Below are 27,656 nucleotides of genomic sequence, written 5' to 3' on the forward strand. Positions count from 1 at the left end.
GCAGCATTTATTCATTCTCTCCAAAAACGAAAGGCCAACCTGTCATCCACAGCCGACCGCACATTCAAAACAGGACCTGACTGTCAGCCATGCCTGCTTCAGATGAGGGCCGAGCGCTGATAAAACACCAGTCCTCTGAGTTAATCAGCTGACAGGGGCATGGAGATGCCAGTTGCATGCGTATGCATGTGTGCGTCATACGGCCCATGTGTTAGGGACATGTAGGAAACATCAAAGGATGCGCTGTGCATGCGAATGCGAGGCAGTGTGGGATGGTATGATATTGAGTTGACAGATGGCTTCACATCCCTATGGATTGACTATATGACAATGTGTCATTTGCACCCAGCAGGTAGTATAAGGAAACCGAACATCTAATCTGTATCAGTCAATCTCATGATGACGTGTGAAATTTAGAACCTTCTTGCAATTAAAATGCAACTTCTCTCCAACATCCAGAATGGAGCGAAATATGAAAGAAAAAGTGATTCAAGTGAAAAGGAGGCGAACAAACGGTTGACAAAAGTTCATATAAAAATGATCGAATCACTTCATTGGATGAATCAGTTAATCTCTACACTTCTGTAGAATTTTATGTGACGAGAACTGTGATAAAGAGCAACTTGATGATCATTAGCCTCCTCTCAGGTACAAACCCTCAACAGCTGCAGATACAAAATGATTAAATGCAAGACGCTCCATGCGGAGAAAGATTACATGTTTGTAATTGTATTAATTTATGATAAATCATTTGTGGTCTGGGTGGAACCAATCTTGTGTTAAGAATTGGACAGCAGTTCTAGTGACCTTTGACCAAAATCATAAATGAGTGACTAGATATTTAGACCAGAATGTATGGAGACCAGAATGTTTAACTGCGACATTTATGCTTAATAAATAAAACTTAAGATGTTGATTAGAAGTCCTATCATGTAAAGTGCTAAACATCTAAATAAAAAGCAACAACTTAAATTACAGTGAAATATAAATTGAAATAGATATGTTTGACAAAAGGGGCATTCTTAGGATTGTCAAAATAATTGTTTTTATTTAAAGTCATAGCGTCATAAACTCTAATCAGCTCCACACTTCATAGCATTCCAACATTGGCTATTTTCAGAATGCAATACTAGTGTACAGTCTACTGCATACTGCATGTACAGTCAAACCAACATTTCACAAATTATCACAGTTTATTCGCTATAGTTTAGAAAATGGAAATAAAATATGATAAGAACTCAGAGTTAAACTGTGTCAGAACAAATTCATCTTGATAATGTCAGATAACACTCAAGCAAAACATGGTCAGGCCAAATTGTCTGAATAATTTTTGGTCCCAAATTTTTATCTCTTTTACTAGTAGTCCACTGAATGAAGAATTTTTAGGTATAATATGTCAGACTCACAGTTTACTTTATTTTACTATCCTCAATTACATAAATGAAATATAGTTTCCAGCACCCACTAGTAAAAATATATAAAAAATTATAAGTGGTGTCTGAATAATTTTTGGTTTGCAGCACAAGCTGCACAAGCTCTGAGGACGACACAGTTGTTTCACAATTGGCCAGATTCATTGATGATGAGTGTTTTGTGTTTATTCTTCACACCTTAACTTCTGATAAAGCTCACAAAATCTGTGTTTTTGTGATAGTAAAAACTCCTTACATGTAATCTTAATGATATATCGTGTCATGTTTATCAAAATAAAATGGATAAAAAATATAGACCTCACTTTTTTGGTATTTAAATTGCATTGGCTTATATTGAACTTCATTCTTGTACATACAGTCACTATATTAAGCAGTACATGAAGTACTGATTGAAAAGTGTTTCTGTTGCTTCATGAAAATGCCTGTAACATCTGTGTATTTGACAAATTGCATCTAATCCACTTCATCTGTGATAAAGTATGCAACACAGTGAGAGCGTCACTATGAGAATGAAGGACGTATCTAACTTGGTTTTTAACTAATCTTGGCGATCAGTTAAATTCAGCAACAGTCAAGCACATGTATTTAAATAGTACTAAGTTGCACTGGATCTTCACAGGAAAAAAACAGTTAGACATGTCATTTTGATTATCAAAGATGAATTTTAACTTAAAGGGGTCATATGATGCTGCTAAAAAGAACATTATTTTGTGTATTTGGTGTAATGAAATGTGTTTATGCGGTTTAAAGTAAAAAAAAAACACATTATTTTCCACATACTGTACATTGTTTCTCCTCTATGACCCGCCTTTTTGAAACACGTCGATTTTTACAAAGCTCATCGTTCTGAAAAGCGAGGTGTGTTGTGATTGGCCAGCTATCCAGTGCGTTGTGATTGGCCGAATAACTCAAGCGTGTGACGGAAATGTTACGCCCCTCACCATACTGTTGATGCCGTGTCCGGCCGGAGCGACGAGACAAAAACATTAAAACCCATTACAAACGCATTATGCAAATCTTCCCACATAGTGAGGTAGATATGTGGGGGCGTGTTAGTACGAGCCGTTTTAGGTAGGTGTGGCTGACTCTTAACTTTTATAAAGAATATCTCTTTGGATTTGAGACTTTAGTCTTTGCAACTTTACAGATCTTCTTTATGCACCAAGAGCTTGTAACACTCCAAAGAGAAAGGAAAAATTGATAAAATAAGGGATAAAATAAGTGACTATAGAGGGGCTTTAAAAATTCACAGACCTACTTCTTCTGCTATCCTGAGTATGCACAGCTATATGGTTAGTTACATCTTATGCAACTGAAGTCCGTGACCTTATGAGAACAGATCTGATATTGTGACCCACAAGTTGAGAACCACTGGGAAACAGTATTCCACATTGTGTTATCGGTCGCATATTGCACATTTTGGCAAATGTAATATTCCATGGTAATCCACATACATAGAAAATTCACAGACAAGCATACTGTACACAGCAAAAAGAGTAGGCTTTTGCAAACACAGTCACTGTTTTACTGCTGACATATGTGTGCTAAGAACACAGTACGCATGCCGTCAAATACAAGAAGTATACTAACACAATAACTGAAGATGTACTGACAAAATCACAAGAATGCCTCTGTAAATTATCTTATTCCTTTTTTTTTTGGCAGCAGCTGTCATATCATATTCTTTCACTTGCTTTGTCAAAGGCAACCTATTGCCCCTTAATGAGGCTATAAATCTCATTCACTGTCTTTCAAGTATGACAGTAGCGTTGCTGCATGGGGCTGTTATGAGTGAGATGATTGTTTCTTTGGTCACGTAGCTCTCATCTAAATCACCAGGACCTTTTTCCATTACAGGTGACACCGCTAATCATCACAGCACAAAAAATAGCTTGTGCTCAGCTCACCCATTAGGCTTTAAGTGAGTGAATCGGGATATAGATGGATGAAATATGCAGAAATGTGGTGTGACCATCTCAATCCACTGCAGGCATGTATTTACTGCACATGCAATACTTAAAGGGTTAGTTCACCCAAAAATGAAAATTCTGTCATTAATTACTCACCCTCGTGTTGTTCGAAACCCGTAAGACCTTAGTTCATCTTCGGAACACAATTTAAGATATTTTTGATGAAATCTGAAGGCTCTCTGACCCTCCCATAGACAGCAAGGTAACTACCACGTTCAAGGTCCAGAAAAGTACCAAGATGATCAACAAAGTAGTCCGTGTGACATCAGTGGTTCAACTGTAAAGTTAAGAAGCTACGAGAATACTTTTTTAAGAAAACAAAAATAACGACTTTATTCCACATTTTCGTCTCTACTGCGTCACTTTGGACGTTATCATATTGACGTTATCACGCTCGATCTCGATCTGGGTCAGCGCCGGCGCCGCCACACGCTCTCGTCATGATACTGTCGTGAACGTGCGTCCACAAGTGGAGAAGAAAATGTGGAATAAAGTCGTTATTTTTGTTTTCTTTGCGCAAAAAAGTATTCTCGTAGCTTCGTAACTTTACAGTTGAACCACTGATGTCACACGGACTACTTTGTCGATCATCTTGGTACTTTTCTGGACCTTGAACGTGGTAGTTACCTTGCTGTCTATGGGAGGGTCAGAGAGCCCTCAGATTTCATCAAAAATATCTTAAATTGTGTTCCGAAGATGAACGAAGGTCTTACGGGTTTCGAACAACACAAGGGCGAGTAATTAATGACAGAATTTTTGGGTGAACTAACCCTTTAACAGTGCGGGGTGAATATATGAATCAGAGTGAAATTAACTTTTTTTTTTGCGCATGTATGGAAACAGATGCACTCACCAAAAATCTCTCCATTTCTGGCATATTCTGTCACTAGATAGAGCATGTTTTTGGTCTCCATGACCTATTGAAAGAGAAGAGAAGTGATTCTTATTCATTGCATGAATATGGGATGATTATGGCAATGCAATTAATATCACAAATCACACAATTCTGAAATCACAAGAGCACAAGAGACTGACAGCATTTTCACCTGTCACAAGTGTTCACGCTTGGCTTCAAGTGAGATAACAATGCTACATCCTTTTTTTGTGTGAGGCAAAGGAGAAAATGGTGACAAGTGATTCACACTTAGTCAATAATATGTTATGGATATTATTTTAGATGCATAGGTGTAATATTTCATTAAGCTATTATTCTCTACACTGCTGTCCTCTCTTTGAGCGCACTAACAAAAGTACTATAGCATTACCTTGTCTTTTGGACATGTACCATGGTGGTACTATCATACTCTGAAGTACACTGGAGTACCGTATTATAATATTGTGACACATGAATGTAGCAATAATTCAGTACCATGGTATACATGGCTGTCATACGTATAAAACATGCTTTTGAGTTTGAAACTTGACAATTACAATATAAAAAATAACAAAAAATATAATAAATACAATAATAAATCTGTATTTAAATTTGTAAATTAAACAATTGCATTAATATTTATTACTATATAGATTATTGTTGTTGTTTTGTTATTATTATTTTATTTTAAATAATAATAATAATAATAATAATAATAATAATAATAATGCTTTAGACACAACTACTTATTTTTTCCCCCTCATTTTAGAATGTCAACAAAACTATGAAACAAGTGAATAAGGGAATTAGTGAATAATAATAATAATAATAATAATAATAAAAACGTATTATTATTATTAGTAGTAGTAGTATCCTATATGTTCTATAGTTTTGCTGATGTTTTTATTTATTTTTTTTTATTTTTAAATATTTATATATATTTATATTCATAAACATTATCTATAAAATAAATAAATTATATATTAAATAATATATTGTACACTGTGGCTCAGTGGTAGAGCATTGCGTTAGCAGTGTAAAGGTCATGGGTTCAATTCCCAGGGAACACACATACTGATAAAAAATGTATAGCCTGAATGCACTGTAAGTCGCTTTGGATAAAAGTGTTTGCTAAATGCATAAATTTAATTTAATGTGGAAAATAGCTGTGTCTAGAACATTGACTAGTAATGTATATCAGTGCACCTTTGTGTTTCTATCTGCTACTATGGTAATTTTTTTGTGGGCATGTTTCTTCATTTGCCTGCTTGTAGGGTCTAGTGTTGGACTAATGACCATGTGCTAGATTCCTACAGGTTACTGACTTTCCCAGTTGACTCTGCCAAAGGAACAGTGAGCATTTTTTGAAAGCTCTATGTATAATACCAGACAGACAGATCACAATATGAGCACTGCCCCTGATAGAAGTCATGATTGGACTGCTGCTGATGCTGTATTTGTGTTGTGTAACAGCGCAGGCAGCTGTTGATACTTTCAGCATCCATGCCCAGAGCGACCTAAAAATCTTACATAACATAACAAGACTAAACCTGTAAATCACCCAGACGAAACTACTGGATTCAACAGTAGTCTCATGGGATACATGCTCATACAGGTGACAAATAAAAATTGCTTGCATGGTCAGTTTATGAATGATCACAAATTTATTGTAAATACACGCAATACACACATGCATGATCATGCAGTACCTGGTAAAGCTTGATGATGTGAGGATGGTCCAGCAACTTCATGATTTCCACTTCCCTGTAGATCTTCTCCAGGTTCACTGCATCTAACTGGGTCTTGTCTATGATCTTAATGGCCACCTGTAATTCAGCAAATGCTAATGTTAATTATACTGAGCTTTTGTTATCTGCATTTTTGAAGCCACCGATGCATTCATTATTTTCAGCTACCAGAATAATAAAGGAATTAAATTATCCATTGTGCTGCATAAAACAATAATAATTGTAGACCTACTAGCTTTCTAAAAATCAAAAGACCACTTAGGCATATGCCACTTTGTATACACGACTTTATAGTTGTAATAAAGTAAAAAAATAAAAATAATCATTGCTCACAGACTGCCGTCTCATGGCTTACTTTACAGCACCTTTTAAAATTATGCAACTGCAACTGGATCTACAGCTGTTCCACTTTTGCTTCTAAGTGAGAACTGGTGGGAAGCTGCATAACTTGTTTGATTTAAACTGACCTGATCTTGACTGCAGCTCTTAGTCACTCTACAACTCGAGTTCAGAGAGTAAACTGACCTTTTTCAAAGCACAACAACAGTGTAATACTGATGCCTGTGAAACAAAGGGTACATCCAGCAAGTTATTTAACTGTTATTAAATAAAACACACAGTACGCAATGCACAATTGAAGTGCTTCATCTAGGTAAATAACAATCTGAACATGCAAAAAATGTTTCCACTTATGATTTGCCACTCTGTCCTAGATATCAAAGGTCAGTGTTGTCTGTTTTGTTTGGATCTATTAAGCCATTCAAAAATATATTAAAAAAGCAATTCATATAAAACTTGAAATCGCATGTTCTGTGATGAGCATGCTTCTTTTGAATTTTTGAATTAAAATATGTCAAGAAATGCCTCAATGTTTAATTTAAAAGTCGTTAAAATTATAAAAAATGTTATCATACGTAGATTGGTAGCGAAGAAATTTAGTTTTAAAATATTAATAATATTTTTAATAATAACATTTCTGTACGGCAATTCAGTCAGTATGCAGGAAGCGATAATGCCATGAGACAAAACTCAGAGGACCCCTTTAGAGCCTTTTTTTTTAATTAACATATTTTGACTTTTTTTTATTGCAAGTCACATTTTGTCCAGTCAAATGGAGTAACCCTAAGAAAATATAATATTATTATTAATAATAATAATAATAAATCATTATATATGTATATATTACATACTACACATCAACTAAATTTACTTGCACATTACTTTCCGTACCCACTGTATATATATTTTTAGTGTTTTATATACTTTTTTTTTTAGATGATGGTTTCACCTCTTAACATTGAAGAAATCATTACATTTTCGTTTTGTGCAAAATTGCATAAATGCTTTTCAAAAATGCATGAAATCACCGTGAACACAAATATTGCATTACATATATGAGAACTTAGCACACCTGATTTAAACTGCGCTTTTTTTTATTTATTATATTTTTCATCTCGCAGAGCCCATTTGTCACAGACACAAATACAACTTCCAAATATTTAGGCATTTAACACATTTTCTATAGATACTCTCCTTAAATGATAAAAGTGATTTTTTTTTTCGATTGCACGAGCGCATGTACACTGAAAACACTAGTGTGTGATATTGAGCGTGTGTGTTACTCACCTCAGATTTCGTGATGCGATGTCTCGCCAGCTTCACAACTGCAAAATTGCCTTTTCCCAGCGTGCGCTCAATATCATAAAATCCCACGCGAACCGGAGCCCGATGCGACGGCTTTTGCTCCCGGGCGGCCATGACCATAGTTTTTCTAGTGAACTACTGGATGAAGAGGTGTGTGGATGATTTGGCCACCTTCAGCTGCTCTTACATAGCAATTCAAGTGGCGGGTACAATTATGTTCCTAATGCCAAAGCTAAAATGCAGACGGGCCATATGGGTGCCAAGGGCTCCTGCACATTTCTTCGTTTCCAGATAAGGGCTCTACATAACTGAGATGAGAGCTCGGCATGAGGAGGAATGATGTTCTGGCTCTCGACATGCATTGACGTCAGTGCTGAAGGGATTTTATAAAGGGGCGGATCTCACAGAGGGGCTTCAGTGTCCGCCACCAGCAGCATGTCTCCAAGACAACCTCATCCACTGCGTGCGTCAATCAGCGGCTATTGCAATCTCTACAAACACATTCAACTCCGTTGCTTACATCTGACCTTCAAAAACTGTAATGCATTCCGTTGTTCAGAATTTCTAAAAAGATCCTGCACGCGACATAAAGAGTGGCATCGACACCACATCACAAGCACATTTTTATATGCATGCATTTTTCACAGAGCACTGATTTTGCTCAATGCGTGAAAATAAGTAAATAAATAAATAAATAAAATCACAATGCATAGGGAAAGCTCTCAAATGCAGCTGACATCATTACATTGGAATTTATATTATTTATATATTGGAATTTATTTATTTTTGTGTGTGCCGCAACGTGGACAAAGGCACCATAAAAAGCAGACATATAACAACAACAGCAGCAGCAGCAGCAATAATAATAAACATAATCGTTTTTGTCATTTTATAGTTTTGTGACTTAGTAGTAGTGTTTTATTTTATATTTGTACATTTATTTAAACATCTGTATGTATATGCGCTCCTAGTGCTCTAAGCATGTAGTCAGAGAGCGACCCCTGCTGTCAAAAACGCTTACTGCCGTTATGTTTTGTTTTCAGCACACATGCACATAACTATAGATGGTGTTAAACATGCAAGTGAATATATTTAGTTTCAATGTCATTCATTTGTTTTGGTTTATTAAGGCTTCATTAACATCACTGCATTCACATTCCAATATTTGCATATAAGAAACTTGAAGGATGTTTGATCCTTCATTATTTCACAGGAAAAGACAGTCTGCGAGAGATTGTCACAGTGCAATTACTGAGCCCCATAGCAGCATAACAGGGTCATGCAAACCAACCAGTGAGAGCAAACAAGCTGTCTGGTATCCGAGCATCTCATTCTGATTCGTTGAGCAGCTTGTTTGTAACATTGTACCACCTTTCAGTGTTTATCCTTCAGAATTTGGCTTTAAAGATGCATTAAAAACTGGCTAGTATTATTCTGTCATATGAGCCCATGGAAATTAGAATCATAACATAAATAAAAAACGACATCTGATAATCATGTGTGACCTGTAAACCTCAGATGTTGTTGCAATGAAAGTAAATTGATGGTAGATCTGCAGAAATCTGGGAATTAGTTTCTCTCATCAGGATTATTATCGTTAACTGAAACTAAAATTAAAACCATAAAAATACTTAAAATAATCATTAACTGGAAAAAAACCTTTAATCTTAAATTCAAATGTGTATCTATTTTAACATATCTTATTTCAGCCCAGGCAACATTTCTCATTTTCGTTTAAGTACTAAAATAACTCAAACTAATTAAGGTAAAACTTTAAACTAAAACTTAAAAATGATATCGACATATTTAAAAATAAAAAATTAAATAAAATAGAAACTAGTAAAAATGATCACAAAATTGCTAAACTTTTAGCTCAAATTCAATGAAATAGAAAATATGAATAAAAATCTAATTCCAAATATTAACAAAAACTATAATGGTATATCAACAATACTAAAATAACACAGTCTCTCATTTATTCAGTACATTTGGGAGAATTCAAAATGCTGGAGTCCACACATATCCAGGCCTTCTTTTGAAATACTCGGGAAAGACATCAACAGCTATTATCATTTTAGAGGAGAATACGCAGTTAAATGCTAATGTTCATCTTTCATATCAGTAGCCATATAATTCATCCATCCATCCCTGGTCTCTGTAATATCTCCCGCTTCCACGGCCCTGCAGGGTGTCATACAAATCGTTGGTCACAAAGCCGCTCTCAGTGCTGGCCAGTGTCACAAAACCACTTTCAGTGTCTCTGCCTGCCAGGTTGTCGTAATCTCCAGGTGGAGTGTCTGGAGATGAACCCAGGAAGGAAGTGTTCTTGATGTCAGGCCGCGTGCCGGCCAGGTCTGATTCATGCTGCCTTCGGATGACGTTATAGACGTCAGGGCTAGGGCTGTTGCATCTTTCTCCAGGGGCCCAGTATCCTGGTTCCTTTGGAGGGGTCTCAGTCTGTTGTTTCTTCCTGCATGCATAAATTATGTTGTATGCTCTCAAATTGATCAAATTGAAAATGTTTTGATCAGTGAAGTGAGCAGTCAAACAACACACCTCTTTGTGAACAGCTTAAAGCAGAAAACTCCCGTCGCAACAATCAACAGCAGCAGAAGTGGTATGGTTGGCAGCACAATGTAAGCGATATTAAGAACATTGTCTAAAAAAAAACATGCAACAGGAATTTGGTTAGTGTTGTCACACCCCTTTGGACTTTTGTTGTGTTTTTATTCCTCATGTGTTCTGTGACCCAGTTTTCCCTCATGTTTGATTGTGTCATTTAGTTCAGGTGTGTCTGGTTTATTATCCTCATTTGCTCCACTATATTAGTTGTGTTCTGTTCGGAGTCCGGTCTACTACATCCCTACGTGTGTCTCCTGCCTGGTCTGTCCTGGATTTACCCTTGTGTGGATTTATTAAAGACTATTAGCATTCATCTTTATCTTCTTCGTGCATTTATCTCACTGTAGCGTGACAAGTGTGATCAATAAAGTTCAAATTTTGGGGTTGGTAAGCAGTATCTAATGTTTACCCAGGCTGCAGTAATAGTGGAATTTTTACAATATAAAATGATTGTTTGTATTTTAATATATTTTAAAATGCAGTTTAATCCTGTGATGACAAAGTTGAATTTTCAGCAGCCATTACTCCAGTCTTCCGTGTCACATGATCCTTCAGAAATCATGCTAATATGCCGATTTGCTGCTCAAGAAACATTTTTTATTATTGTCAGTATCTCATTATTTTTTATTATTATTATCAGACAGTTGTACTGTTTGCTGCTTATTTTAAATCTAAACCTTTTGCAATACTATAAATGTTCGAAAAACATTTGATCAGTTTAATGTGTCCTTACTGGAAATCTTACTGACCCCAACGTTTTGAACAACAGTGTATATTTGTTTTTTTCCAAAGATTTCATATTTAAAAAAATAAAATAAAATAAAAAACAGCATTCTGGAAAAAAGCTCTTAACAAAACCCCAATAAGATTATTGGAGTACATTTTTACAATTATTGGATTACATTTTATATACTATTTCTACTTAAATATTTCATGTTTAATTGTTTCTTTGTAATTAATTGTGAAATTGACTACTGATTTCTAATTGAAAATTGTTCCATACCCATTTTTGTTATGTATAGTGGAGTCCAAATGTCTGAGACCACAACTGAAGATATGCCTAATTCTAGTTCAGATCTTATTGCAAATTATCAGCATAATCATTTGAATGAATCAAACTTGCAGCATGATTTGAGATGATCCAAAGAGCAGCTTGTGCCTCAATAGGAGTAGGAACATCTGATCACTGACCAATGAAACTAATTTAATTACTTCTTTAGTGACCTAGAAATAGTGCTGAAGCTGAAATGTTTGTCTTCAATTTGCACCAGATAATTGTAATTTTTTTCAAAATCATAAAACTGTTTACTCCTGGTATTTCAGGTTTAAATAATAAAAAAAAAAAATCACAGACTTTTAGACCCTATTGTTTTGAGTTAACAGGTATTTATGTCATGGCAGTCTTCAACCCTGTCTGTGAGAACAAGATTCACCTGGAGGTTCAGATACGAGCACCCTCATGCCATCATCCTTCTCTGTGACAGAGGGGTTTCTGGGTATTTTGGGTGTTGGAAGAGCATCTGTAATATATGTGAAATAGGTTTTATGGTATTATCTGGTGTAAGACATCAATATAGACAACAAACAGAAAAAAGTATGAAACAAACACATACAAATAAACCAATAAATGCAGACTTTCTCATATTCTCACAAAATGGATATCCATCCAACATTAGGCCAGTGGTCCTCAACCTTCTTGACTCCAAGGGCTACAAGGGCTGTTCAAGACCATATTTAAAAGTCCTTCCATCTACGCTGATATGTTCCTGTGTTTTTCCCATTGTAATTAAGATTATGTTAATTACACTAAATTTAAATGATTTTAAGACGGGAAAAATCTATCATTATTTACTCACCCTCAAGTTGTTCCAAACTTGTATAACTAAACAGTTGACGGTAGCCATTGACTTCTATAATATTTTTTCCATACTATGGAAGTCAATGGCTACCGTCAACTGTTTGGTTACCAACATTCTTCAGAATATCTTTGTCCGTGCTCAACAGAAGAAAGAAACTCATACACGTTTGAAACAACATAAGGGTGACATCCCTATTCTCATAGAATTAGAATGATTATTAAAACTTTATAGTTGTAGTTATTGTCCTTGGTGTGCACAGGCCTTTACTAGGCCCCCCTACTGGTTGAACAACTGCACTGCAGTGAACCACTAGACAGTTGTACTGTTTGCTGCTTATTTTAAATCTAAACCTTTTGCAATACTATAAATGTTCGAAAAACATTTGATCAGTTTAATGTGTCCTTACTGGAAATCTTACTGACCCCAACGTTTTGAACAACAGTGTATATTTGTTTTTTTCCAAAGATTTCATATTTAAAAAAATAAAATAAAATAAAAAACAGCATTCTGGAAAAAAGCTCTTAACAAAACCCCAATAAGATTATTGGAGTACATTTTTACAATTATTGGATTACATTTTATATACTATTTCTACTTAAATATTTCATGTTTAATTGTTTCTTTGTAATTAATTGTGAAATTGACTACTGATTTCTAATTGAAAATTGTTCCATACCCATTTTTGTTATGTATAGTGGAGTCCAAATGTCTGAGACCACAACTGAAGATATGCCTAATTCTAGTTCAGATCTTATTGCAAATTATCAGCATAATCATTTGAATGAATCAAACTTGCAGCATGATTTGAGATGATCCAAAGAGCAGCTTGTGCCTCAATAGGAGTAGGAACATCTGATCACTGACCAATGAAACTAATTTAATTACTTCTTTAGTGACCTAGAAATAGTGCTGAAGCTGAAATGTTTGTCTTCAATTTGCACCAGATAATTGTAATTTTTTTCAAAATCATAAAACTGTTTACTCCTGGTATTTCAGGTTTAAATAATAAAAAAAAAAAATCACAGACTTTTAGACCCTATTGTTTTGAGTTAACAGGTATTTATGTCATGGCAGTCTTCAACCCTGTCTGTGAGAACAAGATTCACCTGGAGGTTCAGATACGAGCACCCTCATGCCATCATCCTTCTCTGTGACAGAGGGGTTTCTGGGTATTTTGGGTGTTGGAAGAGCATCTGTAATATATGTGAAATAGGTTTTATGGTATTATCTGGTGTAAGACATCAATATAGACAACAAACAGAAAAAAGTATGAAACAAACACATACAAATAAACCAATAAATGCAGACTTTCTCATATTCTCACAAAATGGATATCCATCCAACATTAGGCCAGTGGTCCTCAACCTTCTTGACTCCAAGGGCTACAAGGGCTGTTCAAGACCATATTTAAAAGTCCTTCCATCTACGCTGATATGTTCCTGTGTTTTTCCCATTGTAATTAAGATTATGTTAATTACACTAAATTTAAATGATTTTAAGACGGGAAAAATCTATCATTATTTACTCACCCTCAAGTTGTTCCAAACTTGTATAACTAAACAGTTGACGGTAGCCATTGACTTCTATAATATTTTTTCCATACTATGGAAGTCAATGGCTACGTCAACTGTTTGGTTACCAACATTCTTCAGAATATCTTTGTCCGTGCTCAGCAGAAGAAAGAAACTCATACACGTTTGAAACAACATAAGGGTGACATCCCTATTCTCATAGAATTAGAATGATTATTAAAACTTTATAGTTGTAGTTATTGTCCTTGGTGTGCACAGGCCTTTACTAGGCCCCCCTACCGGTTGAACAACTGCACTGCAGTGAACCACTGCAATCGGTATCCTTATTTTACAAAAAATAAAATAAACTAAATAATTTGTTTTAAAATAATTTGCAATAATTATGCAGAGGTACTATATTAATATACAAATTAATTAATTTTGTCAAGCACAATATCCCTAGCTTACCTTCAAATGTTCTATTTTCTGCAGGGATGGGTGCTGGAGGTTTATCTGAAACATCACATGAAGACCATGTTATCATATACTATGCAGTTCTTGAATCAAATATAATATAATAGCACTGAAAAATAACACTACAAATATTAACTTTTAAATAAATGTCCAGATTTTCTGAAGAAAATGTGAATGGTAAATGAGCACTCCTCAAGTCTCTACTACAGTGGGGGAAATATTTATTTGATCCCCTGCGGATTTTATAAGTTTGCCCACTTACAAAGAAATGAAAGGTCTGTATTTTTTAATGGTAGGTTTATTTTAACGGATAGAGACAGAATATCAACCAAAAAAATCCAGAAAAAAACAAATTTTATAAAGGTTAGAAATTTATTTGCATTTCAGTGAGTGAAATAATTATTTGATCCCCAACCAAGCAGCAAGAATTCTGGCTCCCACAGATGTGCCCATGTGAAACACAGATTAGTCCTGCCACTTTAAGAAGTTACTCCTAATGTCAGCTCGTTAGGTGTATAGGACATCTGTCCACACACGTCTGTATCTTCCATTTCAACCTCTCCCACCAGCATGGGCAAGACCAAAGATCTGTCAAAGGATGTCAGAGACAAGATTGTAGATCTGCACAAGGCTGGAATGGTACTACTAGACCATCAGTAAGAAGCTTGGTGAGAAGGACACAACTGTTGGTGTGATTATTCAGAAATGGAAGAAATACAAAACAACCATCAATCAGCCTCGGTCTGGAGCTTCGCCTCAGGGGGTAAGGATGATAATGAGAAAGGTGAGGAATCAGCCCCGAACTACACGAGAGGAGCTTGTTAATGATCTTAAAGCAGTTGGAACCACAGTCACCAAACAAACCATTGGTAACACACTACACCGCAATGGACTGAAATTCTGCAGCGCCCGCGAGGTCCCCCTGCTCAAGAAGGCACATGTACAGGCCCGTTTAAAGTGTGCCAAAGAACATCTAAATGATTCAGAGAAGGCTTGGGAGAAAGTGCTGTGGTCAGATGAGACCAGAGTGAAAGTGAAAGTGAAAGTGACGTGACGTGGCCAAGTATGGTGACCCATACTAGGAATTAGTGCTCTACATTTAACCCATCCAAAGTGCACACACACAGCAGTGAACACACACACCGTGAACACACACCCGGAGCAGTGGGCATGAGACCAAAATTTTGCTCTTTGGCATTAACTCGACTCGCCTTGTTTGGAAGGAGAGAAATGCTGAATATGACCCCAAGAACACCATCCCTACAGTCAAGCATGGAGGTGGAAACATTATGCTTTGGGGCTGTTTTTCTGCTAAGGGTACAGGACGACTTCACTGCATTGAGGGGCAAATGGACGGGGCCATGTACTGTGAAATCTTGGACGAGAACCTTTTCCCTCAGCCAGAACACTGAAGATGGGTCATAGATGGGTCTTCCAACATGACAATGACCTGAAACATACAGGCAAGGCATACAAGGCAACAAAGGAGTGGCTCAAGAAGAAGCACATTAAGGTCATGGAGTGGCCTAGCCAGTCTCCAGACCTCAATCCTATAGAAAATCTGTGGAGGGAGCTGAAACTTCGAGTTGACAAACGACAGCCAAGAAACCTTAAGGATTTAGAGAGGATCTGTAAAGAGGAATGGATCAAAATCCCTCCTGAGATGTGTGCAAACCTGGTGACTGACTACAAAAATGTCTTACATCTGTGCTTGCCAACAAGGGTTTCTGCACCAAGTACTAAGTAATTTTTTGCTTGGGGATCAAATACCTATTTCACTCACTGAAATGCAAATCAATTTCTAACCTTTATATAATGTGTTTTTTCTGGATTTTTTGGTTGGTATTCTGTCTCTATCCGTTAAAATAAGCCTACCATAAAAATTACAGACCCTTCATTTCCTTGTAAGTGGGCAAACTTACAAAATCAGCAGGGGATCAAATAAATATTTCCCCCACTGTATGAGATTCTGCTGTTTGGAGTGTGGCTGTTTGAGGTTGTGGACAGGTGTCTTTTATACTGATAACGAGTTCAAACAGATGCCATTAATACAGGTAACGAGTGGAGGACAGAGGAGCCTCTTAAAGAAGAAGTTACAGGTCTGTGAGAGCCAGAAATCTTGCTTGTTTGTAGGTGACCAAATACTTATTTTACCGAGGAATTTACCAATTAATTCTTTAAAAATCCTACAATGTGATTTTCTGGATTTTTTTTCTAATTTTGTCTCTCATAGTTGAGGTATACCGATGATGAAAATTAGAGGCCTCTCTCATCTTTTTAAGTGGGAGAACTTGCACAATTGGTGGCTGACTAAATACTTTTTTGCCCCACTGTATGTGGTCTCTTCTGGAATGTAAGTGAATGGGATTTTAATTTTTTTTTTGTCTTTTTCATTGCACACCAGATGGAAATCATGAGACTAATTGTTTCAAAAGTTTATAGCAGGTCTCTCTTAACCAAGCTGCGCTATTTGAATGTGTCATTCATGTCTGTATAAACACTGCAGGACGAGTTCCAGTATGCTGAAGTTTAATGCTTAGTGTTGGGGTTTGTTCAAATCAGTGAGCTACTGTATATCATTTATAATGTGAATTGACTCAGAAATCAACTGAATAAATCATGCTTTCCCAACCTTTGGTGTACTTGCAGATAAAGTTGTTTTTGGTTTCACAATTGTCATCATTCCACTGGAACATGTAAGGCCCACCTTGACCCGGAGGAGCAGAGGGCTGATGGTACATCACCACACACACCTCAAACCCACAGGAAGGCTCATCCCAGTGCCAGTTCCTGTCGCACACAAACAAAACAATAAGCAAAAGCACCTACAAAGGAAATGTGTCTAATGTGGCTCTGATCCCACCTGAAGGTTGCTTGGCTTCCATCCAGCCAATAGTATTGAGAAGGACAGTCTCCATTTATCTCCTCATAGCCTTGATCCCTACGGAGCCCGATCCAAAAGTCTCCATCTGATGCTTTCAGTTCATGGATGAAGTTCTCTATCAGTATCTGCTCAGTCTTAGACTCAATACTGAGAAGATCTCCACCATCACTCAAGCAGGCTCGACTCGCATCTTCAAAGTTGAGTTTACGCCGAGCATCTTGAAAATAGGCAATTTTATAGCAGGGCTTCTCAGTGCCACGCTTGCATATCTGCTGGCCTTGAGAGACACATTAAGACAATGGAATGTAAATGTATTGAAGTCAAGTCGAGTCACCTTTATTTGTATAGCGCTTTATACAATACTGGTTGTGTCAAAGCAGCTTTACAGTGTTAAACAGGAAAATAGTTTGTCAATGATGCAATAACATTTCTCATTTTTCAGCTAAAGTCAGAATCGGAAGTCTTCCGAGTAATCTTTTATTTAGAATGCTTTAAATAAACAAGTTTTTATTTGGAAAATTAAAAACAAAACAAACGTGTTCCTTTTTCCTTTGGCAAAATGGAAAATCTCATTTTCTGCATGCACAAAGCCCTTCAGGGTGCACATATTCGCATGTATATATTTAATTATTTTTCTAAAGCAAGGGTTTTTCAGACAATCTGCAAATCCAGGGATAAAAAAAAAAAAGTGTTTTCCTTTCACAAAGAACATTAATAACGTTGTGAATAACAGACCACTACTTGATGTTTATGGAGGACCAAACCTGCAGAAATTAAAAATGAATAAATTAATGAATGAATACATATATTTATGAATAAATAGATAAATAAAAGTGATAATGGGATAATAAATAAATTAATAAACGACTTGATAAAATAAATATGATTCATTTTTAATGAATGAAGGCCAGTATCAATGATACTAATTCTGATTTCTCTATAAAATTCCCCCCCCCCCCCCCCCCCCCATTATTCATTTTTAATTTCTGCAGGTTTGGTCCTCCATAGATGTTCAGTCAATTGAAAAAGTGCCCAGGGTGTTCCCAGTTAAACCTTTTTCCTCAGAGTGTAGATATTTCAAAATAAAAATGAAATGGAATTATGTTATGATTAAATAGACACGGAATGGAGAGATGAGATGGAGCGGTCATTTCATTTAGAGAAAGCCATTAGTGTCTGCGGCAGAACATACCTCTGGGCTCGTAAATGTCTGCACCAGAGGGAGGATGGACAACACATCGGGTTTACAAGCGGTGAAGAGAGAAAACAGCACTCTTAAAGCATGCTCTAAAGAAGTCACGTCCTATATTTAAGCATCTCATTCAAATTAATTAATCGGGAAACGAAGGAATCTATCGAGACTAAAGAATGAGGTAAGTGAGTGGGAAAAAAAACAGTTTAAAAAAGTTATTGCAAAACCTTTTAAAATTTCAACATGTTAGAATATAGAAATCTTTTTATATTATAAATATTAGTAATAAGAACCTATAAGGGTTTAAAAGACAAAACGAGGCACAGTATAGACTGCCATAATATCTCAGATCTGACTTATTCGGGAAGCTTTTCTTCTAAATATCATATCTATAGTTTAATCCTTTAAAATAGTCGAATGCAGCATTTTCTTTCCTAAATGTGTAACTCACCGCCCAGAAGCTTTGACGCGCAGGCGGAGACGCTGAGTAAAACCAGCGCGCAGCCACATTTCCTCATTAAATCCATTTGATCACCTTTTATCAAACTTCCATGGGCCTTAAAAGTAATTTCACCAAGACAATGAAAAGCCAAGTAAATAAAAAAGGGAACATCCAACACCAGGAAGGCTTCGTCCAGTAGAGAACCGATCAGCTGCCCCGCTATCCTCTGAGATCTTCGTGAGGGTCCAGGGAGGAACACACAGACCGTCGGAACACATCATCAGCTGACTGGACTGAACACGCCACGGGCTTTTATTTGTAGATACCAGCCTTGTCCAAATCCCCTCTACCCACACTTGCGGTCTTTGCACTTGACCACTTGACTACAAGTGTTCAAGTGAGCATGAAGACCACAAGTGTGTGTACAACTTTTCATTACCTGATGGGACACACTTATAGTGTTGTAAAAATGCAAGTGTACACAGCTTTATTTAAATTTTAAATACTTAGCATTTTAAAATCAACTTCTAAATGTCTGTTTAGTAGTCCCTATAACATGACAATTTTAATTTGTGGTGCTTCTAATTAAGTGATAAAAAGCAGTTGCAAATGTTGCACAAAATAAATATCACCACTACTCATCTTTGCACCAATAAAACGTAAAAACACAGTTTTTCTACCAAATTATATGTAATATCTAATTATTATATTAATATTTAACTTGCATTGGAAAGGTTGCCGTGACCTCTCGCGAGATCTCGGCAAAAAGTCTCACGATTTATTTCCAGAACATGATGCATGATGGGATACACTAAGCCACGAATAGCGCTCCGGAGCGGTATTCGAGATAGTGTGGATTTAGTGTGCTTTAAGGGCACTGCGCTCTGGCGCTCTTAAGACCTGGGACAGTCTTGCACACTTACTTCCTGTCACGCCCACGCGCTCTCAAGTGGCCAAGACCGCAAGTGTGGGTATTTGGATAAGGGGACCCTTACCAAAAAGTAGTATACTTCAAGTTTATTTTAGCAAGTATACTTAAGTAAAGTTCAAGTATACTTTATGTAGTAAGTATACACATATCAGTGTACTAGTAGTATACTTGTAAGTGTACTATTTCAATACTCCTTGGGACTAAATTGGCCCACTTTCTAGTATATAAAAGTATGCTTTAAATATAACAGTAGTAAACTTTGAGTACTTTTAAGTATATTTCTGAGAAGTACATAAAGCCCATTTCTGAGAATGGTTTAGTAGACTAAAAGTATACTTTCCTATTTTTAGTTTAAAAGAAGTATAATAATAGCACACTTGAATAAACTTCTTTTTCGTAAGGGTACCAACAAATCTTATAAAAGATTACAAAGACACAGTGCTCACTGGCCTTAATATTTTAATATTTGAAGTGTTTAAGGCAATGATAAACAAATGTAGCTAGTCTAGCTGCATTGTAAGTAAACTTCTTAAACAATTGTCTATTTCCTATGATAAAATGACACATTATATGTTTCAAATTTGGGACTTGTCACTATGTTTACTGGAGCTTCTGAACTTCTTTCCGGTCCTCATTCACAGATGATGAAAGGGTCTTGGGAGCCAATCTACACAGAACACACAAATGATTTCATGATGTTTTCAAAATCCTCTTGGTTTATTATATAAAACATTATCTGATTTTACTTTCATGTAAAGAACATGCATTTTTGTTTTGCAGTATTGCAGGTGCAGCACACCAGTTAATCTGAGCATTATTGTAATAAGTGTCAAGCTTCCGCATTTAATTTAATGTTGCTAGAAACCAATCTACCGCACAGGCGAATTAAAATCTCCCTACATGACATTAAATAAAGGATTTTGCAATGATGCATTTATAAGAAAGGGAATTGTTTTGGATAATAGGACAGGTAATCAATGCAGGTTTGTGCTGTCTGTACAGAGCAGAAAGACCAGACAGATTTCAGATCAATATCCAAGCCTCAATATAAGACTACGCTGGTTTTCCAATAACCTTTCATCACTGGGTCTGGAAATCAATTTTAGTAGGCCAAGAATCCATATAATAATGAAAATGTTAGAAACTGTGAGCAATTTCCCTCTCTTTCAAACGGACAAACCATTTTCCTCCTTACCAGTTTACCTGTTGAAATAATATTTGGGGGTGAGGGCCTGTGTGCTTTTCCCTTTTATAATTGGATGTGATTTACAGTAGCAGCATCAACGGAATAGCTCCCCTTATGCTGTCCACAGCAGTAAATTACTATTAAGCACACAATTACTATTACTTTATTGAATGCAGTAATACATTGTAAAATTTATTGTAAAAATGTATTGCACTGGCATCCATAAGTTGCAAATGATGCAGTAAAAGATCATTTTCCAGATGAAATTATAATCTGTTAATCTCTGACAGAGAAGAGAAATAACATACTTTTTTTCCACTAGGTTGCCTTTTCTTGGTTTGTTTCGGTAGGAAATCATCTCCCTCTGTTGAGAACATACATCAAACCTGTATTAAGTCTGCATGACATTAAAAACAAGGGACTCAAAAATAACAACATGCACATTACATTTTTAATCAGTTTTTGTTGGTTTTATAGTAAACATTTAAATCAGATATGCTCACCAATGCTACATTTATTTGATAAAAAATACAGTAAAAACTGTAATATTGCTTTACAATAATTTTAATAATATTCTAATTTAATACATAATAATATAACATTTAAAATAATTGTTTTCTGTTTTATTATATATTAATATTTCTATATTTTATCTTTAGTGCCACATGATTCTCAGAAATCATTCTAATATACTGATTTGGTGCTTGAGAAATATTGCTTATCATCATACTCATTCTTCTTCTTCTGATTTATTATTAGAAATCTTATTTAACATTATAAATGTCTTTATTGTCATTGCATCCTTGCTGAATAACGTTAATCTAAAAAAAAAAAACAGAGACCCCAAACTTTTGAACAGTAAGGTATGTACACTGTAAAAAAATATTTTTTGAACATGGTGGTGATTATTGATGTATGTTCAAAAAGAAAATATAATTTCAGTCTTTCTACATCAAAATTTCACATATGTGTTATATGCCGTTTCTGTTATTTGTGAAATTTACTAGCAATTTCTGAGTGAAAATATTTTCAAACTAAAAAAAGTGAATGTATATATCTACTAACACTTAAACGTTGAAACTTTTCAGTATCATTAAAAATATAGCTCTGTACATTATACAGCCCAAACTGAGATGCATAACATCACATCCCAGCCCCCAAAATGAATAAACACAACTAAAAACAACTGACTTCGGTGCAGCTTGTATTAGGCTTGTAAAGTACTCAGCAGGGGCTGGATAAAGCACCACCACCCCATAATCATCTGGCTGCTCCTCGGAGAGTCATCAAAGCCTTGAAGAAGCCCACCCCTCCTTTCCTCTCCTCCTCTATAGGGGAGGGTGCCCTAAGAAATGCTGAGGCTCTAGGGAAAAAGTGCTGAGGAAAGGAGAGAGAGCACTCTAATGAATGGGAGAGGAATAAAACACTTGGCTGTCTGAGGAATCCTGTCCTGCAGCATCCAAATATGCAATGGCTGTGTTAGCAGAAGACCCGAGATGAGGCTTAGGCTGATACAAAATGAACGGAGAGACCTGAGAGGATGTTTTAAGCTAATGGGGCCAAGTACTTCTTTCCAAGTATATTTCTTACCTTAATTCGCTCATCCCTCTGCTTTTTCAGAAGGGCAATAATCTGGTCTCGTTTCTTGGCCTAACACAAATATGAAATATGTAAGTAAATGAAGAACCAAGGTACATTGCATAACAGTTGCTGAAGTATAGTACTATAATGAATTTAAAACTATTTAAGCAAAAATTATTTTATAATTACTAAATATTGGTGTTATATTAGTATTATTTATGTATAGTTTTTATTAATACTTTGAGTTAGCTATTATTTTTATATTGTCAGTTTTCATTTTAATTTTAGTTACATTTTTAGTGATTTTGTCATTGTATTATTCAGGTTTAATTCATTTTTATCTTAGTTTAAGTCGTTTTTTGTATTTATATCCAGTTAGTTATTTTAATCCTTAAAGGGATAGTTCACAAAAAAATGAAAATGTTGTCATCATTTACTCACCCTCAACTTGTTCCAAACCTGTATCAGTTTCTTTCTTCTGTTGAGAACAAAAGAAGATATTTTGAAGAATGTTGGTAACCGAACAGTTGGTGGAAGCCATTGACTTCCATAGTTTGAAAAAAAAACAAAAAAAAACTAAAACAATGGAAGTCAATGGCTACCATCATACAGGTTTGGAACAACTTGAGGGTAAATAAATGAAAACAATTTACATTTTTGGAAGTACTATTCCTTTATTATTAGACTAAATGAATGAGAAAGGTTGATTTGGCAAACTGTTTTTCATGTTTTATTTTAGCTTTATTTAAATTAACAATTGTTGTAATAGTTTTAGTTTAGTTTAAGACAAATACTAAATATCTATGTCATGTAAATGCACAACCAGGGCACACTGCATATTAGTTACTGAATTTACAGTATCTACCAACACCTTCACATGATGCCATCTGTAAAAGATGGTGAAGGATACATACACTTTTATAGAGTATAACAGCACTGCTGAATAGGCAGCAGCTGTCCGAGTATACCAGCCGACAACTGCACTTACTAAACAAGCCTCATAATTTTGATTTAGTGCCCATGATTTCTGGCTGCTCTTAATGTCATTTCATTAAATCCATTACATGCTTGTACACTATAACCATTTTTCAAGCCAATGTCATTTTATGGCAGGTTAATCAGTTATAATAATGTAATGTAATGTCTCTGTTGATTATTATCACCCAGTGTAAACATCTGTCATACTGCTAAAACTAAATCAAATGGAGATGTGGAAGAGTACAATGCATCGGCAAAATAACATTAGAGCAGGCTGGAGTATGATTACATTTTCCCCACACTGTATTAAACATTACAATAATAGAACAACATAGAAAAGTGACTTCAAAACATTTTGAATTCAGCCTCTTTGACAAAGCAAAGCCATTTTTTTTTGAAAACCTCCAATGTATAACCCTTTGATTCAGAGGGTTTGGGAATAAGGTTAATTAGCTAAAAGTAATCTCATAAAATGGATCTGTCCTCCAGAGGGCCATCCATCTTGGGGTTTCCAGGTTGATTACTCACAGAGTACAGAGTACTCACTGCCCACTGCCCACTGCCCTGCTGAACATGCTATCTTCAGATGCAAGGAGATGAATGACACATGCAACACCAGCTTATGTAGAATGTGGAATGCTAGAGTACAGCACATGGAGATGGTAAACTGTATTGGGGCAGCTGACAAGCAACAATAGTGTTATTAGGCTTGAAGTATAATCTAAAGCTATTATATACTATTATATTTTTTATTAATATTTTGATTTAGATTTTTAACAGTACTTTCAGTTTTCATTTGAATTTTTCATTAAATTTTTATGCATGTGCTTTTGCCATTTTTTGTAGTAATTACAAGTAAAAATATTAGTAATTTTAGTGCTTTGACAAACTAAAAAAATGGAAATGTTGCCTTGGCTATGTTTGTTTGTTTATTTTCAGGTTTTTTTCAATTAACAAAAAATGTCTTAATAGTTTTAGTTTTAGTAACCTTGCTAAACTTACTTTTTTTATGATCTCAAATTAATATGTAATATGTACTTTTATTTATGTCACACTGCAGGCAGCAAGACCATTTAAAATAAAAGAGTGATGGCAAAAAAGTGATGGTAAAAATGTAGAAATAGCAACCAGTAGATGACCTAAGACATTTCCTTATACATATACAGTGGTATCCTACAGTGGTATTTTTTTAATTGGGAAGTAAACTGAACTTTTTAAAAAAGTATTTTTATTTTCTATAAATATATTTTTATATCATAAGATTCTGCACTATCAAGGTGACTAAAAAAATAAATAAAATTGTACTCATTTATACAAATGGTCGGATGGAGAACATCCAGGTTTTATACATATTGTGAAGTTCACACAGCTGGAGTGCTGCTCTCATTAAGGGGACACATACTAAATACTAAGACATTCTGTTCAGTAAACTGATAATTTAATCTTCATTAAAAAAAGAGATAAAAAATAAAAGGATATTTTCTCTGACATTTGGACACCACTGCATGTAAATGATTTTACCCTAAAATTGTGATACTAAATTAAAACATAAAATTCATGGACATGTCAACTATCATTGAAGAATTTCAATGAATTGAAGCTTTGTGTCATTATAATGATCCAAGTCTATGAATAAATACTGAAAATCATATTTTGCATAACCTAATATGGCCCCAAACTTAATGCTCACAATATGCTTAGGTTCTGTGGCAAGTGCAGATACTTTAGTCTGTAAAGCAAATTGACGAGTTTCTTGCCCCAGCAATGCCAGAAAAGGGACAAATCAATGCTTCCTTATTCTTATACGCAGATGAATTGATCGGCAAGACCAGTGATTTCCTGCTAATCCGATTAGTAGATGTGGTTAGTGCAGTGTTGGGAGAGAAAGTAGCTATGCGGAGAGATTTATCACTGCACAAATGTAGGGCTTAAGAGCGGTAAGCAGGCTCTTAAGGATTCTGCCTGCTGGATAGCATTACAATTGACTCCTCTGCGAGAAAATTTACACGAGTTAGACAGCAATGGAAACCTTTAAATTAAATCTGCAGACTTATGGGATACCTCTGTTTGAAAGCACTGAAAGTGTACCATCAATCAGCACAGTAACTGCATGGTAATATGAAGCATAGCATATCAGGTGCAGGATGAGTTATGCGGCAAAGTTTAGGGTTATGAGTGTGTTCAGATACCTGGCATCAAAGTATAATTAACATGTAATAGTGATGCTTGCTTTAGCACCATTAAAAACTTTATACCAGAGTTTCATTTTATGTTGTGATCTTAAATTATCTGTGATGCTCCTCAGAGACTCATTCTGCTTATGTGGCTTACTGAGAGCTACTCTAAAACCGGCAAATCCAGCCTGCCAGATCTACACTTAGAAACCCCCGCTGATCTCAAATCACCTTTTATTAGAGATCCATAACTGCCCTCCACAGGCTGGCTCATTAGTTCTTCATGCTGCAGTGCACTGTCTAGAAATAAAGATTTCACAGCAAAGAGAGAATCAAGACTGAAGCAGGGGCCACACATCTGACTTAATGTGTATTTTCAATTCACTAAATTATGCCACATCTCTCAATCTTTCTTATTGTTTTTGCTTCTCAGAAGTGCTAATTACCTTACTAAATCAGGTCCTTTTACTTGACATTCTTACATGTGTAGTGTATTGAGCTTGTGGTCCTGGGGTTGGTTGCACCAGCTGTATGCAAGTTACAACTTAGCCTAGTTTTGACATAAATGGGTTAAAACTTATGCACTACTAAATATTTTTTCGTTGCACCATTACACTTAGTTGAAGGGTAACTCGATCTGGACCTGGAGACCTGGAATAAGACTGAATGAACTGCATCAATATGCTTTTCTTTTACCCGACAACCTTCAATCCTTTAGACATACAGTATATGATGCTGCTGACATTTACACTCACATACAATATGTTAATAAAAAGAAAAATATGTTAATAAACATACTTTCTTTTTTAGCGCTTCTTCAACACCACATCCACAGTGCGCCTACGTGTGCTTCGGTCTGTATTGCGCTGCATGTCAAATAAAAGTCAGTCATAATAAATAAATCGAATTTTTCTTATGTTTTTTTTTCTTTCAGTATTTATTGATCCTTATATTATATTTCAATTACAGTTTCTGAATGTTATTTAGGCTACATATAAAAATAGCTTACCTATAGGCTAATGTTATTCATGATTAAGTAGTATAGTTTTTAATGGAAATGTGTTTTTACCGTTAGTTACATGAGACAAAAGAAGTTAGAATGAAGGATAAACTGAAATTCATAGCATTTAAACAAGTTCTGTTTGCGTATTTGAAGGCTTCTATTGGATCATTTAGGGTAAACGTCATATTATGCGACTATGCATTACTTTACTGAGAGCTCATGAACTACTAGCTATGTCCTGCCTTACAAACAACTGGTGCAACCGAAAAATTTATAGATTTAGTCACAAACTAGCTAGTAGTAAGCCTCTATTGTGGACTTAAAGTTCTAATTTAAGAACTTACGAATGGGTGGTGCAACCCTACCCTGACCCTTAAACACCCAGCAACTACTACACATCTACTGTATGTTGCAACTACCCTAAAGAGCTGTCACATTGTGCTGCCCACTACGCCACAGCTTAATGTGCTTGCAATATGTAGAGCAAGTAAAAAATAATCCAAAATCAATATTTGAGCAAATACATAACCAGCCAGTGTTCGAAACTATCGCCTTACTTTAGCCCGATTCACAACGGTTAGCTTATAATAATGTTTTCTAATTTGAGTGGTACGGGTAGGTTTTCGCATTCGAGCATGCTGCTGCGTCATTAGGTCACTTCTGTAAACATAAAGAAGTTGTCCCGGCTACTAGGCTTATCGCATGTGAGGATCCTGCAGGTGGCCGATCGTTTATAGCCTTTTCTCACAGCAGCTGGAATAATTAAATGTATTATTTTGATGGCGAATTGTAATCCATAAAGGATTATGTGTTTATGAAACACATGTGAATGAAATTAAATTATATTTCAGTTATAAATGTGCTTCTGATTACAGATAGCCTGGGATTACAAAGATTTGCATTTTAAAGAAATCCAGTTCGAAGGCAGCATAATTTGCTTTTTGGGTTAAAAGAATTTCTTAATATGAAATTCGAAGAGTATGACAATTAGATTAGACTGTGCAGAAATTGAAATCTACACGCTAATACACATAGTCACCAATGCTGATGTTGTTAAGATTAATCATTTGAGAATAAAGTATAACAATAATAATAATTTGAATGGTTTGTTGTGATATGAGCTAACCGATCTTTAGATTTAATCACCATT

At 35.6% G+C, this 27,656-nt stretch overlaps 4 protein-coding genes across 4 annotated transcripts in view; all 4 read right to left on the reverse strand.

The window, feature by feature from the left end:
- The window catches only part of sik2a (salt-inducible kinase 2a), a 37,645-nt gene extending 29,611 nt beyond the window's left edge, over positions 1–8,034 (reverse strand). Inside the window, exons 1-3 of the mRNA XM_016295923.1 lie at positions 7,652–8,034; positions 5,987–6,103; positions 4,257–4,320 (exon numbers count right to left, since the gene is read on the reverse strand). Coding sequence (XP_016151409.1) covers positions 4,257–4,320; positions 5,987–6,103; positions 7,652–7,789 — 319 coding nt within the window. The 5' untranslated portion in view covers positions 7,790–8,034. The remainder of the gene's footprint in view (positions 1–4,256; positions 4,321–5,986; positions 6,104–7,651) is intronic.
- A 1,623-nt stretch (positions 8,035–9,657) lies between these two features.
- On the reverse strand, positions 9,658–12,830 carry LOC107603175 (layilin-like). The gene is made up of 4 exons (XM_016295890.1): positions 12,827–12,830; positions 11,725–11,811; positions 10,226–10,328; positions 9,658–10,139 (listed from the first exon to the last, which is right to left on the reverse strand). The coding sequence occupies exons 1-4, from the start codon at positions 12,828–12,830 to the stop codon at positions 9,788–9,790; spliced, it is 546 nt and encodes a 181-aa protein (XP_016151376.1). The 3' UTR covers positions 9,658–9,787.
- A 397-nt stretch (positions 12,831–13,227) lies between these two features.
- On the reverse strand, positions 13,228–18,861 carry LOC107603176 (layilin-like). Its single transcript, XM_016295891.1, has 6 exons — positions 18,663–18,861; positions 18,212–18,229; positions 16,999–17,296; positions 16,768–16,925; positions 14,130–14,174; positions 13,228–13,343 (listed from the first exon to the last, which is right to left on the reverse strand). Exons 1-6 carry the CDS (start codon positions 18,736–18,738, stop codon positions 13,228–13,230), a joined length of 711 nt encoding a protein of 236 aa, XP_016151377.1. The 5' UTR covers positions 18,739–18,861.
- Positions 18,862–20,037: 1,176 nt separating this feature from the next.
- LOC107603177 (UPF0722 protein C11orf88 homolog) overlaps positions 20,038–27,656 on the reverse strand; it is a 10,793-nt gene continuing 3,174 nt past the window's right edge. Inside the window, exons 2-6 of the mRNA XM_016295892.1 lie at positions 25,735–25,803; positions 25,309–25,319; positions 22,361–22,420; positions 21,079–21,134; positions 20,038–20,251 (exon numbers count right to left, since the gene is read on the reverse strand). Of these exons, the coding sequence (XP_016151378.1) occupies positions 20,185–20,251; positions 21,079–21,134; positions 22,361–22,420; positions 25,309–25,319; positions 25,735–25,803 (263 nt within the window). The 3' untranslated portion in view covers positions 20,038–20,184. The remainder of the gene's footprint in view (positions 20,252–21,078; positions 21,135–22,360; positions 22,421–25,308; positions 25,320–25,734; positions 25,804–27,656) is intronic.

Source organism: Sinocyclocheilus grahami, unplaced genomic scaffold (genome assembly GCF_001515645.1).
Source record: "Sinocyclocheilus grahami isolate Dianchi unplaced genomic scaffold, SAMN03320097.WGS_v1.1 scaffold342.1, whole genome shotgun sequence".
NCBI lineage: Eukaryota > Metazoa > Chordata > Actinopteri > Cypriniformes > Cyprinidae > Sinocyclocheilus > Sinocyclocheilus grahami.